Here is a 14221-nt window from a genome sequence, read left to right on the forward strand (position 1 = left end):
ACAGATGATCTGCAGGGGGATATCTCAGGGATGTGTTGGTTGTCTTTAGCTCCATGGACGGGATTTATTCTGGGAGTTTTATTCTGGGAGACAGGAGCTACAGTTGCAAATCCATCCATTCATCCATCCTTTCATCCATTCATCCATTCATTCATTCATGCATTTGTTCATTCATTTATTCATTCATTCATTTGTTCTTTCATGCATTAATTCATTCATTCATTCATGCAGTCATGTATATATGTGGGTACACATGTTTGTGTGTGTGTGTGTGTGTATCTGTGCACGTGCAGGGCAGTCCTGGGGATCCTGGTGCTGCTGGGTCTCCTGGAGAGCCAGGTCTGAAGGTGAGCAGTGTCCTTTCCTTTCCACCCAGCATCAACATCCTAGCATGCCTTCATCTCCCTCCTTTCTTCCTCTGTAGCTTCCCAAAGCCCCTGCTCTTTTGCGTGTTCTTCTGTTCTCATGACAATGACAGCTGTAAACATGGTCAAGTTCCATACTGGTCACATCCAGTTACACACATAACATTCACCTCCTTTTCTCTCTCCTACCCCCTAGGGTATAAACGGAGAGTCAGGGTTTACAGGTTTACAAGGACCAATGGGACTGCCAGGGTTCAAAGGTCATAAGGTAGGGTTGGGACATACAAACATACATACACACACGCACACATACACATGTGCAGTACATACATACAGTACATGCAAACACCCACACACACGTGCAGTACATACACACATTCACTGGCTCATTAATATATCATTTAAGCATCAGTCAGTGCATGTCATTGTGCCATAGAGTCATATTCTTGCTTCCGGCATTGTACTCGGCCTATTATGTACCTTAGACCAGTTCACAATTTACATAAATGCCTTGTGAAATGTTTATAATTACCCTTGGAGTTCTTGTTGACTGGGACCCCGTCAGTCATTGAGACCAATTAGTTTGTTGTCATCAGTGAAAATGTGCTCCCTTGTTACAGGGGGACAACGGTGAAGAGGGCCCAAGAGGAAGTCAGGTATATTCCTCATTATTAATCTCAAGGTGTGAAATGTGCAAAGCGGTGCAATTTCCTGTTAGATTTAGTGTTTTAGTGTTAGAGTTAGTGTTAGTGATAGTGTTAGTGTTAGAGGCAGTGTTAGAGTTAGTTTTAGTGTTGAAATGCAAATAACACTTTGCATTTCCCTGCGGATATGCACCTCTAGTTTCAAGGTGCTGCATCTACAGTTATACATGAGAACTGACAATTCAAACAATGCCTCGACAAGAATCATGGCAAGAGGCATGGTAGTCGACGCATGCACGGCCTCTTTACACACAGAGCTAGCAAGATATTGCTCATTGCTCATGAAATCTTTCACATTATTTCTGGCATGAACCAATTCTCCTTAATGTCATTAAACCGAACGCCTCTACATTCTTGCTGCCTTTCTCATTTAGAGTATTTCTCAGATGAGGTGAATGTCTACTAAGAGCTTCTTCTTCTCTCCCTTTTCGTTGTTTCCTCTCGTTGAGTGCCTCTGTATTATTCTCCGCTCTGACTGAAAGAATTCGCAAATTGACCATGCGTGTTTAGCAATGTGTGACTTTTATGGTAATTGGCGCTGTCTCCTACCTCTTATCCTGTTTTTGGAGCGAGCGCCCGGAGAGCTTCAGAGGGCCGTTTAAAAAGACTTGACGTCTGGGCAAGAGCGAAAGAAACCAGCGGAGAGGCTTTTGTAGCTTTTAACTTTATTTTTCAGCCTGGAGAATTGACAGAGCAGTGGTGGCAGCAGGGTAGTCTCAGCATAGGCCCAGTTCAGAGAGCAGTGTTCTTACATACCAGGAGAGGCTGCCTTACTCAGTACCACAGACAGGGAAAAGGTCAAGTAGAGCCTAGTGCCTCCCTGGGGCTGGCGATGCAAATTATAACCTTTTACTGCCTACGAGGCCCCTGATGCCAACTCAACATCTCTCTCTCTCTCTCTCTCATACATCTCTACATGAACCTACCCTACCCCCTACCAATCCCCTTACCCCCGACTGAATTCTGTCAATTTTCAGGGAGAGCGAGGCAGCGAAGGAACCCCCGGGATCCCAGGCACACCGGTGAGTGAAACGGGAGGGCAATGTTGCGATCCCACCACCAGGAGTCAGCAGAGATCATTTGAACAGCAAAGCAGAAGGCTTGTGTCAAACCCACACTGCAGAAGATAGATCTGGACTGAACTAACTATTCAGATCCTAATGCTACTTATTACGAAACTGGTGTTGGTGGTTGGTGTTATTGGAGAATATGACTGGATACTTAATCATTCAATCTTTTTATTATGTGAAAAATTGTTAGAGGAAGGCACCTTGCTTTGTGCCTGTTTCACTGTTGTATTCAAATTACAGAGGATGTATCTACATGACTGTGTAGGCCATTTAATGAAACGAATATTCATGGTCTTCAAAGAGTTAGAGGATGAAAACTTTTATGCCGACTCAAAACCACACTGCAGCACTGACCACTACAAAAGTCTCTTTTTCTCCTTCCCTCCCACTCTCTTCCTCTCCTTCTCCCTCACTCTCCGGTGAAGACTGGAGCAGCCTTCTTAATAAGACAGACTAACCCTTTGATATCTGAGTAAAAAGTTTTAACAGGCTTTTCTCTCTCCTCCTCTTGGCAGGGTGAAACAGGGCCCAGGGGAAGCAAAGGAGAGGTATGTGGAATTAAACTGCTGCATCGCAACCTCATTTCAGCCCATTGCAGGATGCCCTCCACCACACAAGATGGAAAAACAATGCATTGACCCCTTTTAAAACTTTTACTCCCCTTGAGGGGTCCATACGTTTGACAGTTTTGAAAGACTCAGGTGACTGAGACAAATGCATCGAGCCAGAGAGATGTTTTCAGCCGAATCACTGGTCCTGTTTACAATTTAAAGGAGGAATTAGTTCAACCAGTTTAGGAGCCAAATTGTATCGAGCTCTTCCGAATTGATTTCCCTCTAATTATCGCCGTTCCACTTTTTTTTGTCAGTTTGGCAGACTGTACACTTTTGAAATAAAGTGAAGATGAACTGTTACAAAGCCAAGTACAGGAAGGCTCTCAGGAGTGGCTGCTGTAGGACTAGGACTGTGGGAACATTTAGAGACCCGGATGACATTATTGTTGTACTTATCACCAGTCCATACACATGTGTCACTTCAGACATTTGCGTCAAATGCAGTGTCATTTCTTGTGAAAATGAACCAATGCAGTTGTGAAATGATTGTGATAACAAGCTAACATAGCGTAACCAGTGCAGCGAGCTGTGTGACTGTGTTTCATATTCATTCGTTTTGATAGTACCATGCTAGCCTGCTAGCCTCCAGAGACAAAAAAAAAGGACTTTTGAGGTCAAAATCTGCCTCGTCAGACACTGCGTGTGTGTGACAGCTAACAGCTGTCGACAGACTAACTGCTGCTCTCTTGCACCATCTCAGAGAGGAGTATCGGGCGACCCAGGGTCCAAAGGCCTGGAGGGGAAGAAGGGAGACACGGGACACATGGGAGTCGTCGGAGCACGAGGGTCTCCAGGACAAGATGGTTTACCAGGTCAACCCGGCGTCCCTGGATACCCTGGAAAGCCTGTGGGTACATTCATATCACTGCAGTGCACAGGAGTGTAATTAAATCATTGATGAATAGTGACTCTTAAGATAAGACAAGATAATCCAAACACAACCCAGTATGTTCTAAGAGTTGTGTAGTCCATAAGGGTGGATTTTCGTTTTGCCTTATAGCAGTGCTGAGCCATACCCCTGCCTTCCTGAACCTGTTGAGTCTTGTTTGAGGCCTTCCTGTCCTGACGTTGACCTTTTCTTTCCTTCTTGTTCTGTTTCAGGGAAAGCCTCCCTCGGATGAGCACTTACTGAAACTGTGTGGAGATATGCTGAGGAGTAAGTATTTCTTCACTGCCTTTTACTGTACATTTGAGTCAGCTGTCAAACTGAGAAACTACAGTAACCACGTAGCCAGAACACGACGGCCTTTTACAAAATTACATTGCAAGAGTGGAGTTTCTGATTTGTTAGCAGGGCAACCTTAAACTTCATACAGTATTCAGCGCTAAAAGTGTCACATTTCTGCCTAGTGGATCCTTTAGAGTCAAGATTGGCATTACAGTGCATCATTTAATTGACTGAGAACGGCTATTCTGAATGAGTGATAGCTGAGCATGTAATATTTAAGAGGGTACTCAGGCCTGGCAGGTGAACCTTGGTGTTTCTTACCCCAGCTTTGAAGATTCCCAGTCCGTTATTCAGTCTGAAATGTGTGTGTAGTCTCTGATCTAACGCACTTGCAGCAGGGGTGATTCTGTATCCATCCAAATCTCTGGAGTGAGCTATTTTTAAGACACCTCAGCACAGTCCTGTTTAAAGACTGTCCTTCCATGTATCGACATATTATTGATTGACATATTGATTGAGAGGTTGACGGAATTCATTTTTCAATCCATTTCTCAAAATTTGTGTCCTGTCTGTCAATGAATCTTTAAATATTTGTTTACCAAACCAACCCTACAATCAATCAGTCAATCGATCAATCAATCACCAAAAAAGTGATTGAGTTTGTAAGTGGGGGAGTGAGACTATAAGCAATAAGCGGTTGAATGAATGTATGAATGGTTTACTGATGAAACAAATACACTTTACCCAGCCATATGTCATGACTGCCATTATTATCCCCCTTCCACCCTGTCCCTGCCCCAGACCAGCTTCCCCAGCTTCTCCAGTCCATGGTCCCCAGGAGCTGTGAGCCGTGCGAGACGGTCAAAGGCCCCCCGGGTCATCCAGGAACACCAGGCCTCAAAGGCTCCATGGGCACCCCGGGCTACCCAGGCAGGCCCGGCTCGCAGGGCTACCCCGGACCCCCAGGCATGCAAGGACCCCATGGGGTTAAAGGTCAGAGACGGGACTTTATACACCATATTAATTTTCACCAGCTTTGTTATTAGTGCCTGGGATGAGAGAAAAACAACAACAACAACATTAATAAGTAATAATAAGGAGAGTTCACAGGGAGTACATAAAGTTAGAGCAAGAACCAGCCCTACTGCTGTGGATATGTAAGATTTGGATTTAATTTCATATTGCAGGTGTTCCTACAGACTCTCTTATATTTCGTTTTTATTGTATTCTTGTCAAAGACTTATCATGGTCTGCGCTAAACCATTCACAGGCCTGTTTGAACTGACTGAATCTATATCATATATACATTTATAAAACAATTGGGTTCTATCGCGTTATTTAGCTGTTTCTGATTGGAAGAGAGACGTTCCATGAGTTGGATTATCCGTCAACATACCAACTGTCTGGGACTTTTCACAGCTAATAATAAATCACTCTGCGATGAAACATTTACTGGAGACATTGTTTAGCGCATTGATGATAACCGTTAATTCAAAGTTCTTAAAATTCCAAACCAAGACGTTGACAATGGCGAAATAAACCATTTTTAATCAATAACTTCGTGTTGAAATGTTAATTTGTTGACTGTAGAATTGTTTTATAAAAGCAATATAGCACTCGTCGGAGTGGGGTAGGTAAGGGATAATCCCACGGGTGTTGTTGCCTACGCCACTCGGCCTAGCGGCCTCGGTGGCTACGGCCGAACACCACCCGTGGGATTATCCCTTACCTACCCCACTCCCACTCGTACTATATTGCTTAATTATACATATTTATACAGTATATCATATGTACATACACTATATGCACTGTAGCTATTTCTGATTGTATTTTGGCCACATTTCTTATGCAGATGGGATTTCTGACCATCGCTGAGACTGCCTGGTTAATTATGACAGTAAAATATCATGCAACAGACTGAGATAGTTTTCCAAGCGAGTTGAAAGTAAAATGTGTTGTTATTTACCAGGTGATACGGGAGCAAAGGGACTTAAAGGAAACAAGGGAGAAGGGAGACCAGGCCACTCAGGACTCCCTGGACCAATGGGTAAGCGCTCTGACAGTTCATCCCATCAAGGGAGTCCCAAGGCAGTACGATGAGCATCTGGAGAGCATAAGCCCATCAAGTTGTCAGATTCTAATCAAATAATCTCACCTAAATAAAGGAGGGAAAATGGTCGATGTCTCTGAGAAGTTGGAGTGAAATGGCATGTTGAGCAAATAATTGCGGCGAAAATAACTCCATAATTTCTAAGGAGCTTTTTGTGAAAAGGGACAATCTGAAAAGCCACATCTGACAGCAATCTGACGAACAAATTCCAGCATACTTGCAAGGACAAACACACTCAGTAGCCAGTGACATGGTGATTGAAAACGACCACCTAAAATGCTTTGAGGGTGTGTCATTGATAACTGAAAAGACATTAGAAGCTCGTTGCACCACACACTAGAATTACAACCACATGTATTAAAAGCTGTCACAAGTTTTCAGGAAGTGAAAATACTAGCATTCTCTACTTCCCCCAGTGTGCCAAACCAGCCACTTCTCAATAACCGGCCACCTGGTTCATTCACTACACTTCTTAGCTAATCCTGTTAACTGACAAAAAGTACTGATGGTGAAACAAATTGTCAACTGGAATTTTCAGCCACAGAGACAAAAGGCTGTATATTTTATAATTTATTTTTGTATGCATCAGACATAGATCATTCACTGAGCTGTAAACAGAATGCTACCCCACATAGCCATGCATATGAACTTCATTGCTAATGTGTTCTTTAGGAGGGGGTGTATCTTATCATTTTATCTTATCTTACACAATTATCTTATCAGGATTCAGGCTTTGCTTCATATATTGACAAAAACAGGGTAATATCTTAGCTTTCATCCGTTGCATCTCCCTTGGTGTATTCAGCACCCCAGTAGGTGCAGTGGTACAGTTCAAGGGTAGAGTCTACCCTAAAACAACAGTGTAAGGGTAGAGTCTAAGTGTCTGTTCACGATTAGGCAATAACTTACGTGCATTATTATCATTAATCAACAAATGATGGTAGATTTAGAAGGGGAATGTTTTCTTTTCCCAAACACCCTCCCTGTCTGGGAGAATAAGGGTCTCTGCTGGGCTGGCTCTGTTTGGCTTGTCCGTGCCACACTGCTGGAGACTTGACTCTCTGCATTTGTCCTGCTTGGGGTGACAGGTGCCCAGGGACCGCGCGGAGGTGACGGGATCGGCCTTCCAGGCTCACAAGGCATGCCGGGGAAATCCGGGTTCCCCGGGCTCCCGGGGAAGCGGGGGCCCCAGGGGCTGGCTGGCGTGTGTGACATGTCCATCTGCTACCAGGCCTTCAGCCACCGGGAGGACCGCTTCAGCAAAGGGCCCAACTTCTAATCGACGCCCCCCTCCACACCAGCCCACAAACACACACACACACATACACACACCTCTGCCTCCGAGGCAGGGCTTTGACGTGATCACGGTGACCCAGGGGGACAGAAGAGGAGACATGTCATCTCATTGGACGTCAGGCTGCTCCGAGTCACACAGTCTCACAGCCACGGCCAGACTGACCGAGCAGAAAGGCAGGCGCTGGCCTCAGTGTGACTGTAAAAAGATGCCCGCATCAGCCTCCACATGCCTTTCCTCCAGACTGAGGACACCCTGTCATCACATCATGATAATTCTGCAACCCCCTTAGCATTTGAAGATAATGATCAATAAGGATGTCTATAATTATAGTATAACCTTTGGTCAAGTTCAGTGTACAAAAGGATAGCGCTGAATAGCAATAGCATTTGAACAGAAATTTGGGATCTTGTACATAATTTGCACTGCCTTAGTTAAGCTACCTCCATGCTGGGCACGAGGCATACTTGTGGAATTCAGTAGTTTCACTAGCAGGTGTCAGATCACTTAGATCACATTCATATCCCTATCACAAAACTTTGTCTGATTTTACAGTCATGTTTGTTCATTGTAAATAGGTCACAGCGGTCCTAGATATTTTGACAGCGTGTTATCAATCCCTTTTTTATAGTATAAGCCATTGACCATACCTAAAATAGCCTATGTTTTTACCTGCTGAGGATGATATTAAAAGGCATATGGTGTGTAGCAATATAAACAACCTAAAAGCAAATTATGTAAATAAGACCTGTATGTAAACGGCATGGATGTCAGAACAGAGGTATGCAAGGAATAAATTAGGTGGATGCATAGGCCACTATGGAGCTATAACACTCAGGAACTTCTTTTTATGCTGTTTGACACGGTCATACCCAAGTTACCTACAACATGTTTTGGGAACTTCATCCTTGTTCATCTATACCCTGCAGAGTTGATTATTTTGTTATTTAATCATTAGTTATAGTTATTTTTATATTATTTTGGCTGGTATTATTAGAAACTGTATATAGCTGTACTGTGAGCTCCCTGGTATGATATTACAGTATACTAAAACGGTGAGATGGCCTCTGTATTGGCATTTTGCATTCTCACACTTTTCACTTTTGCGACTCAGTTGATGATGGTGTTAACTGATAGTTGAGGGGGTGATTTTGAATGGAGATGTATTGAAAAATTAGCATCAAACCAAATCATGGCTCTGGCTCTCCTGTTGCATTTATCGTGGCCTATATAAAAACGTGTCAAATGTTTTATGACAGTTCTAAAAGCACTACAGCATAGATGTAATGAAAAGACTAATCGGGACCTCCATAACACTGTGATGGCTTGAGTGCTGTGCTTCTGTGTTATTGCATTAGAGTATGTATTGCAACAGCGGTGAGAGTACGGGGGAGTGGAATGAAAGCAACCAATGCATTGTATGTTTGTATTTGTGTGTGTGTGTTCATTGGAGTGTCTGTCTCTTCCTGTTTACGTTTGTATCAGTGTGTCTGGACGTGCGCAGATGGACGTATGTGGTGTGTATGTCTGTGTATGTGTGTGAGCATGTTTTTTTGTCATCTCTGTGTTCTATAGATTCCCTGCGGTCAAAATTTTAATACTTTAAGACATGTTGCATTGGTTTAGAACAACCTTTTCTAAAAAATATGAAAATATAAATAGTTTTGTACTTCTGTTATAAATGTTCTTCTCATGCTTGCAACAAGTAGGTTTTTAAATATGTCTTCTTTGTATATGTAAGAACAGATATGAGGTAGAAAGTGTTTATATTTCCCCTAAAATTGTACCAAAACAACACTACATATGTTTATATATTGTTGATGAGATATGTATTGTTTCATTTTGGATTATGTTGTTCTTAATTTCAGGAGGGGACATAGAATTCCCTATTTTACTTGAAGTAACTTGTCAAGAGATCCTTAAAGTAAGAAATAAAGAATGATATACACAATCTTTTCATTATAACTTTCTTTTGTATAACATAGGAACAAATTGGTTTAAATGAGATTCATCTATAAAATGGTGCTTTATTGTCGATGTAACGTTTTTGTTGTTGTTTACAGTTGAATTAAAAATATTTGAACCATTCAATTTGAGTTTGTCAAACGTCTATTATGTGCATTCTTTAGGTGCCGTTAATTAAAGAAGACTTGTATAACCCAATACAAATGCAAAATCCAGCAAATATTAAAATTGGGTTGTTCCTCTTTTCACTACAATGTGGGATTTATTTCAAAAGTTCCTTGTTTCTGTTCCTGATTTTTATTTTTTTCCCCTTAGAGCAGCGGTGCAGATGGGATTTTTGAACTGGGGGGGACGCTAACATTTTTTAAACGTTATTTACTGATGATTGTCGCCTTACGTAGGGAGAGTGGTGGGGACGGATCAGGGTCACTATGAATCTGGGGGGGACATGTCCCCCCCGTCCCCAGTGCTATCTGCGCCCCTGCCTTAGAGCTCTCTGAAGTATGCGGCTTGTAGCCAGTACAGTACACTTGTAGAGAGAGAGAGATAAATAAAGATCAAACATCATTAATGTTATAAGAATTGTCATCTTATTGGACAAATGAATGACCTCACTGTTCACTGTAAAGAAAAAAAAAACGAATTGTTTCTCATCTTAGAAATAACTGTAGACAAAGACCCTGAACTGATAAAGACAAACTGAAGTTCTTCTCACTCTGAAGTTGTTTGAACTCAGATGACACCAAAGAACTCCCACCATGAGGGATGGGTGGATGAGTAACTGTTAGTTTCCCTGCCTCCCTCCCTCTCTGCCTCCCACTCATCTTCCCCTAGTTCAGCTTCTCACATCAAACTTCACAGGTCGATCATCAAGACTGGCTGATACTCTCTCGTGATTGCTGCACTGCTGTAAGTAATGTTAAAGATAATATGTCTGTTGTCTCACTTTAATGGTCTCGATAGACTGGGAAACTTGATTATTTAATCTAATCTAATGCTATGAGGTATGGACTTCTTTTGAGCTTTTGTTGTGTCCCACAGACTTTGTTAGGCACAATAGGCATTAATACAAAAAAGCAAGATGGAAGACGAGTACGAATGGCCGACAGTCACTTGTGACTACAGTGGTTGGACGCATGTGCCGGCCTGCGATAAGAAGAGAGTTCACGAATTTGCGGCCATGTTCTTGCCTCGATTCTACTATGTGATCTTCTCCCTCAGCCTACTGGGCAATGGCCTGGTCCTGTTCGTCGTCATCAAGTTTGAGCGTATCAGGACGGTCACCAATATCTTCCTCCTCAACTTGGTAGGCTCCAACCTCATCCTCACCTTCGGCCTGCCCTTTTGGGCCATGTACCACCAGGACGGGTGGACCTTCGGCCTGCCGCTGTGCAAGCTGGTCGGCACGGCCAACTACGTCAGCTTCTACAGCTCCGTGCTCTTCCTGACGCTGCTAACCATCGACCGCTACCTGGCCGTGGTGCACGCCTTGGCCGTCAGCCAGCACCGGAAGAGCTGCTATGCCGTGGTGGCGTCTGGGTGTGTCTGGCTGATCTGTGGCCTGGCCGGGGTGGGTCCTCTGCTCCGCTACAATGTAGAGTTGGACTGGGAAGACACTACTAAGACACTTTGCACTGAGAAGCGGGACCCTTCGTGGAAAGCCTTGGACACCTACCTTCACTTTGCCGCCTTCTTCCTCCTGCCACTGGTGGTGGTGGTGTACTGCTACGTGCGGATCATCGTCACCGTCTTGTCCACGCAGATCAACAACAAGCACCGGACCCTGCGCATCATCTTCGTCATCCTGCTGCTCTTCTTCACCTGCTGGACACCGTACAACATTGTGCAGCTGGTGGACCACAAAATGAGTCTGGACTGCAACGACAGCATCGTCTACGCAGGTTACGTCACACACAACATCACCGTCCTCTACTTCTGCATTAACCCTGTGTTCTATACATTCCTGGGACGCAAGTTCCAGAACTATGCCCGTACACTCGTTGTGGGCTACGCTCCGTGTTTGAAGAACCACCTCTCAGTGGCGGCTAACAGTCGGTCACTGTCTTACCGCAGTCCACCAAGTTTATAGGACCAATAAAAGTGTCAACATACCTCTCTCAATCTTCATAGAGGTAAAAGTGAAAATAGGCTGAGTATGAATTTCAAATTGTGAAACTGCTCACTGTTTTACAGTCTGAGCACAGAATAATGTTCTATGCAGAGATCTGTCCTGTGCATGTTACTTTACCACAGAATGTACTGTTTATTGCCAGTCTGTAGGATACAGAAAAGAAAACAAATCTTCATATGCAACTTAAAAGGAAGGATGTTTTCAGGTTGATTTAGTTTGAGGCAATCAGCAGATTACTGCTTCATGGTTGTCATGTTATGCACCTGGGGTGTCCAAATCACAAATGAAAACATTTAATCATGTTTCCGTCAGTGTTTATTTGATTCTCAAGTTTTGTTTTTCTTTTATAGCTTAAAACCGCTGTTATACGTTTTTTTTTTTTTATTTTCTGAATAGCCAACCACTACATGCCCTCACATGCATGTTCACCATGCCCTCCTTACACTACAGACAACCACTCCAGGCAGTCATTTCCTTCATTTCATCATAACATTAAGCAGAAAACAGCCTAGTTAGTGATGGGGCCTTATGACAAACTACTTTTGCTTCCTTACACCCCCTTCAGAGCACAGTTACTGAAGCCAAGCATTCATAAGGGTATGAGAAAATCAGTGATATGATTTCACAGCCACTTGCACTGATGGAGTTTTTTTTAGCGCAGCTTCAATGGCACACATAGTCAAAGACTTCAGGAAATATTTCTTCTGGGTCACAGGTTTTTTTTTAACCAACATTTGACATGTTTGGATGCTTTTGCTATGCGTGGAAAGTTGAGGGAATCATGTTTCATGTCATGGGGGTGGGTTCCCCTTATAAAATAATAACCTAATGAAGTTTTGGACCATCCAAGCCACCACACACACACACTCTCTCCTCTCTCTCTCTCTCTCTCTCTCTCTCTCTCTCTCTCTCTCTCTCTCTCTCTCTCTCTCTCTCTCTCTCTCTCTCTCTCTTTCTTTCACACTTTCACACACACAAAACCCACGCATACCCACACACGGATTCCTAAAGGGTTATGTTTTGTAATTGCTGTGGTTGAAGTTCTTTCTAATGGGTTGTTAATTGAATGCCATTAGGCTGTTGTGCACTTTTGCTGTTCTCAATGCCACGGAGCATCTAAACAAATAAAATTATCTTTATTCAATAACATTTGTTAGTGTGTCTCACAGCTAACTGAAAGGAGCCCAAATCCATAGAACCTTACGATCCCATCAGGTACTCTGAACACAACTCTAAAGTTTTTAAAACCCTTTCTTAACATCAACAAAACATCTCATTGTTATCATTTTGCTTTTTCATTTAACATTACCTACATGCAAAACATCTAAATACACTTATAAAGACAATGACGTTATTGTGCCTTTTAGAGAATTCAGTAATAAGATGTCCAGAAATTCGTAATTCGTTTGCCAGTCACATGTGGATAGGAAGCAATCACCTCCATAAAAAAACACTGGCAGGAGAGCAGGCCAATAGGTTTCTGAGCGTTGCTCTGCAACACGCTGCAGTAAGCATTCGCAGCCCAGGGGCTGTAACTTGTTACTGTTACACAGCATGCCGGTCCACAGACCCCCACGGCCTTAGATTAGGGTTGTGCATCCTCCTCCTCAGCGGGGTGAACGCTTCCCCCCCGCCCCTCCCCCCAGGAGAGATGCACAGAGAGAAACGGGAAGTAGCAAGAATTCAGGGTGGAGCTACACTAAGTCACCCAGCGAAGGCCCCTGATGCACCATCTTATGGGATGTGCGTAAGGCTAGAAATTCTGGGAACATTATGCTTCATAATTCCTAAGAAATACGGCCCTGGTGTCGCAATGTTGTTTGGATAGTGAGGGTACCAGACACAGCTGGGTGAACAAGCCTGCTTTTGTGAAGAGAAGTGTCAAAAGAATCGATGCAACCCTATCTACACTCACAAGCAGATGTACGGACGTTAGAGAGCGCATCGTAAATAGTGACTTGCCCCTCTGCAGAAAACAGGGTCTGTGCCTTTACTTTTCATGTTAAAAGTACTTAACCTGCTGCTGATTGCATAATCAACAGGCCACCACTCTCTAATTTGCGGCGCCCGATATCATTCAGTCACGGTTGCAATGGAATGAAATCTTGCAACCAACATTTAAAAGCGATCAATAGTTTAGCCAGTGGCGGTACTACATGGAATTACACCCCGGGCGAGACCCACTCTTATTTTAATTTCAATAGTCAATACTCCCGTGCAACAAAGCATTACATGTATCAATACAAGGACATTGATGGACTAGGTGGATCAACAATGGGTGTCTCTGAAATAACAATATTTCCCCACTAAGCATGATGGTTGCATCTCTGCATGAGTCCACCACCTCATGATGTTTATGTGGCGCGCTCTGAGAATAGCATGGTAGTAGAACAGCTGGAACCTCTTTTTTCCAGTTATCATCTCTCCAGTGCCCTTGTCTTTTTTTTTGGTCAAAGGCAAATTAATTACTCTGTTTACAGTGGAAAGAAGAAGTTCCCTTGTAGCCAATGAACTTCCATGAGGTGTAAGGACACGTCTCTCAGTGAGATTGTGTAACAGTAGCTGGATTAGGTCTCTGCCATTTTGGACTGAAATGTTCACTTCATTCTTGTGTTCTATTGAGTTAGCCATCATAGCTCATCTCATTTTTTCTCCAATTTTTTTTTCTCCAGATACTATGTCTGCTAACCCATCAGTCAACTCAATTAATCATTTCACTATCACCATCATTCTGAGCCTAAGATTTCAGTTGGTAGCAAAAGGACTTACACTACCTAACTTAGCTCGCTAAGTCATTTTG

At 43.2% G+C, this 14221-nt stretch overlaps 1 protein-coding gene across 1 annotated transcript; it reads left to right on the forward strand.

Annotated features, from left to right (window-relative positions):
* Positions 1 to 10371: 10371 nt before the first annotated feature.
* On the forward strand, positions 10372 to 11379 carry LOC308378435 (C-C chemokine receptor type 4-like; the record flags this gene model as incomplete). Its single annotated transcript, XM_080855343.1, has 1 exon — positions 10372 to 11379. One exon carries the CDS (start codon positions 10372 to 10374, stop codon positions 11377 to 11379), a length of 1008 nt encoding a protein of 335 aa, XP_080711469.1.
* Between the last annotated feature and the right edge of the window lie 2842 nt (positions 11380 to 14221).

This window comes from Sprattus sprattus, assembly GCF_963457725.1.
Source record: "Sprattus sprattus genome assembly, chromosome: 17".
NCBI lineage: Eukaryota > Metazoa > Chordata > Actinopteri > Clupeiformes > Clupeidae > Sprattus > Sprattus sprattus.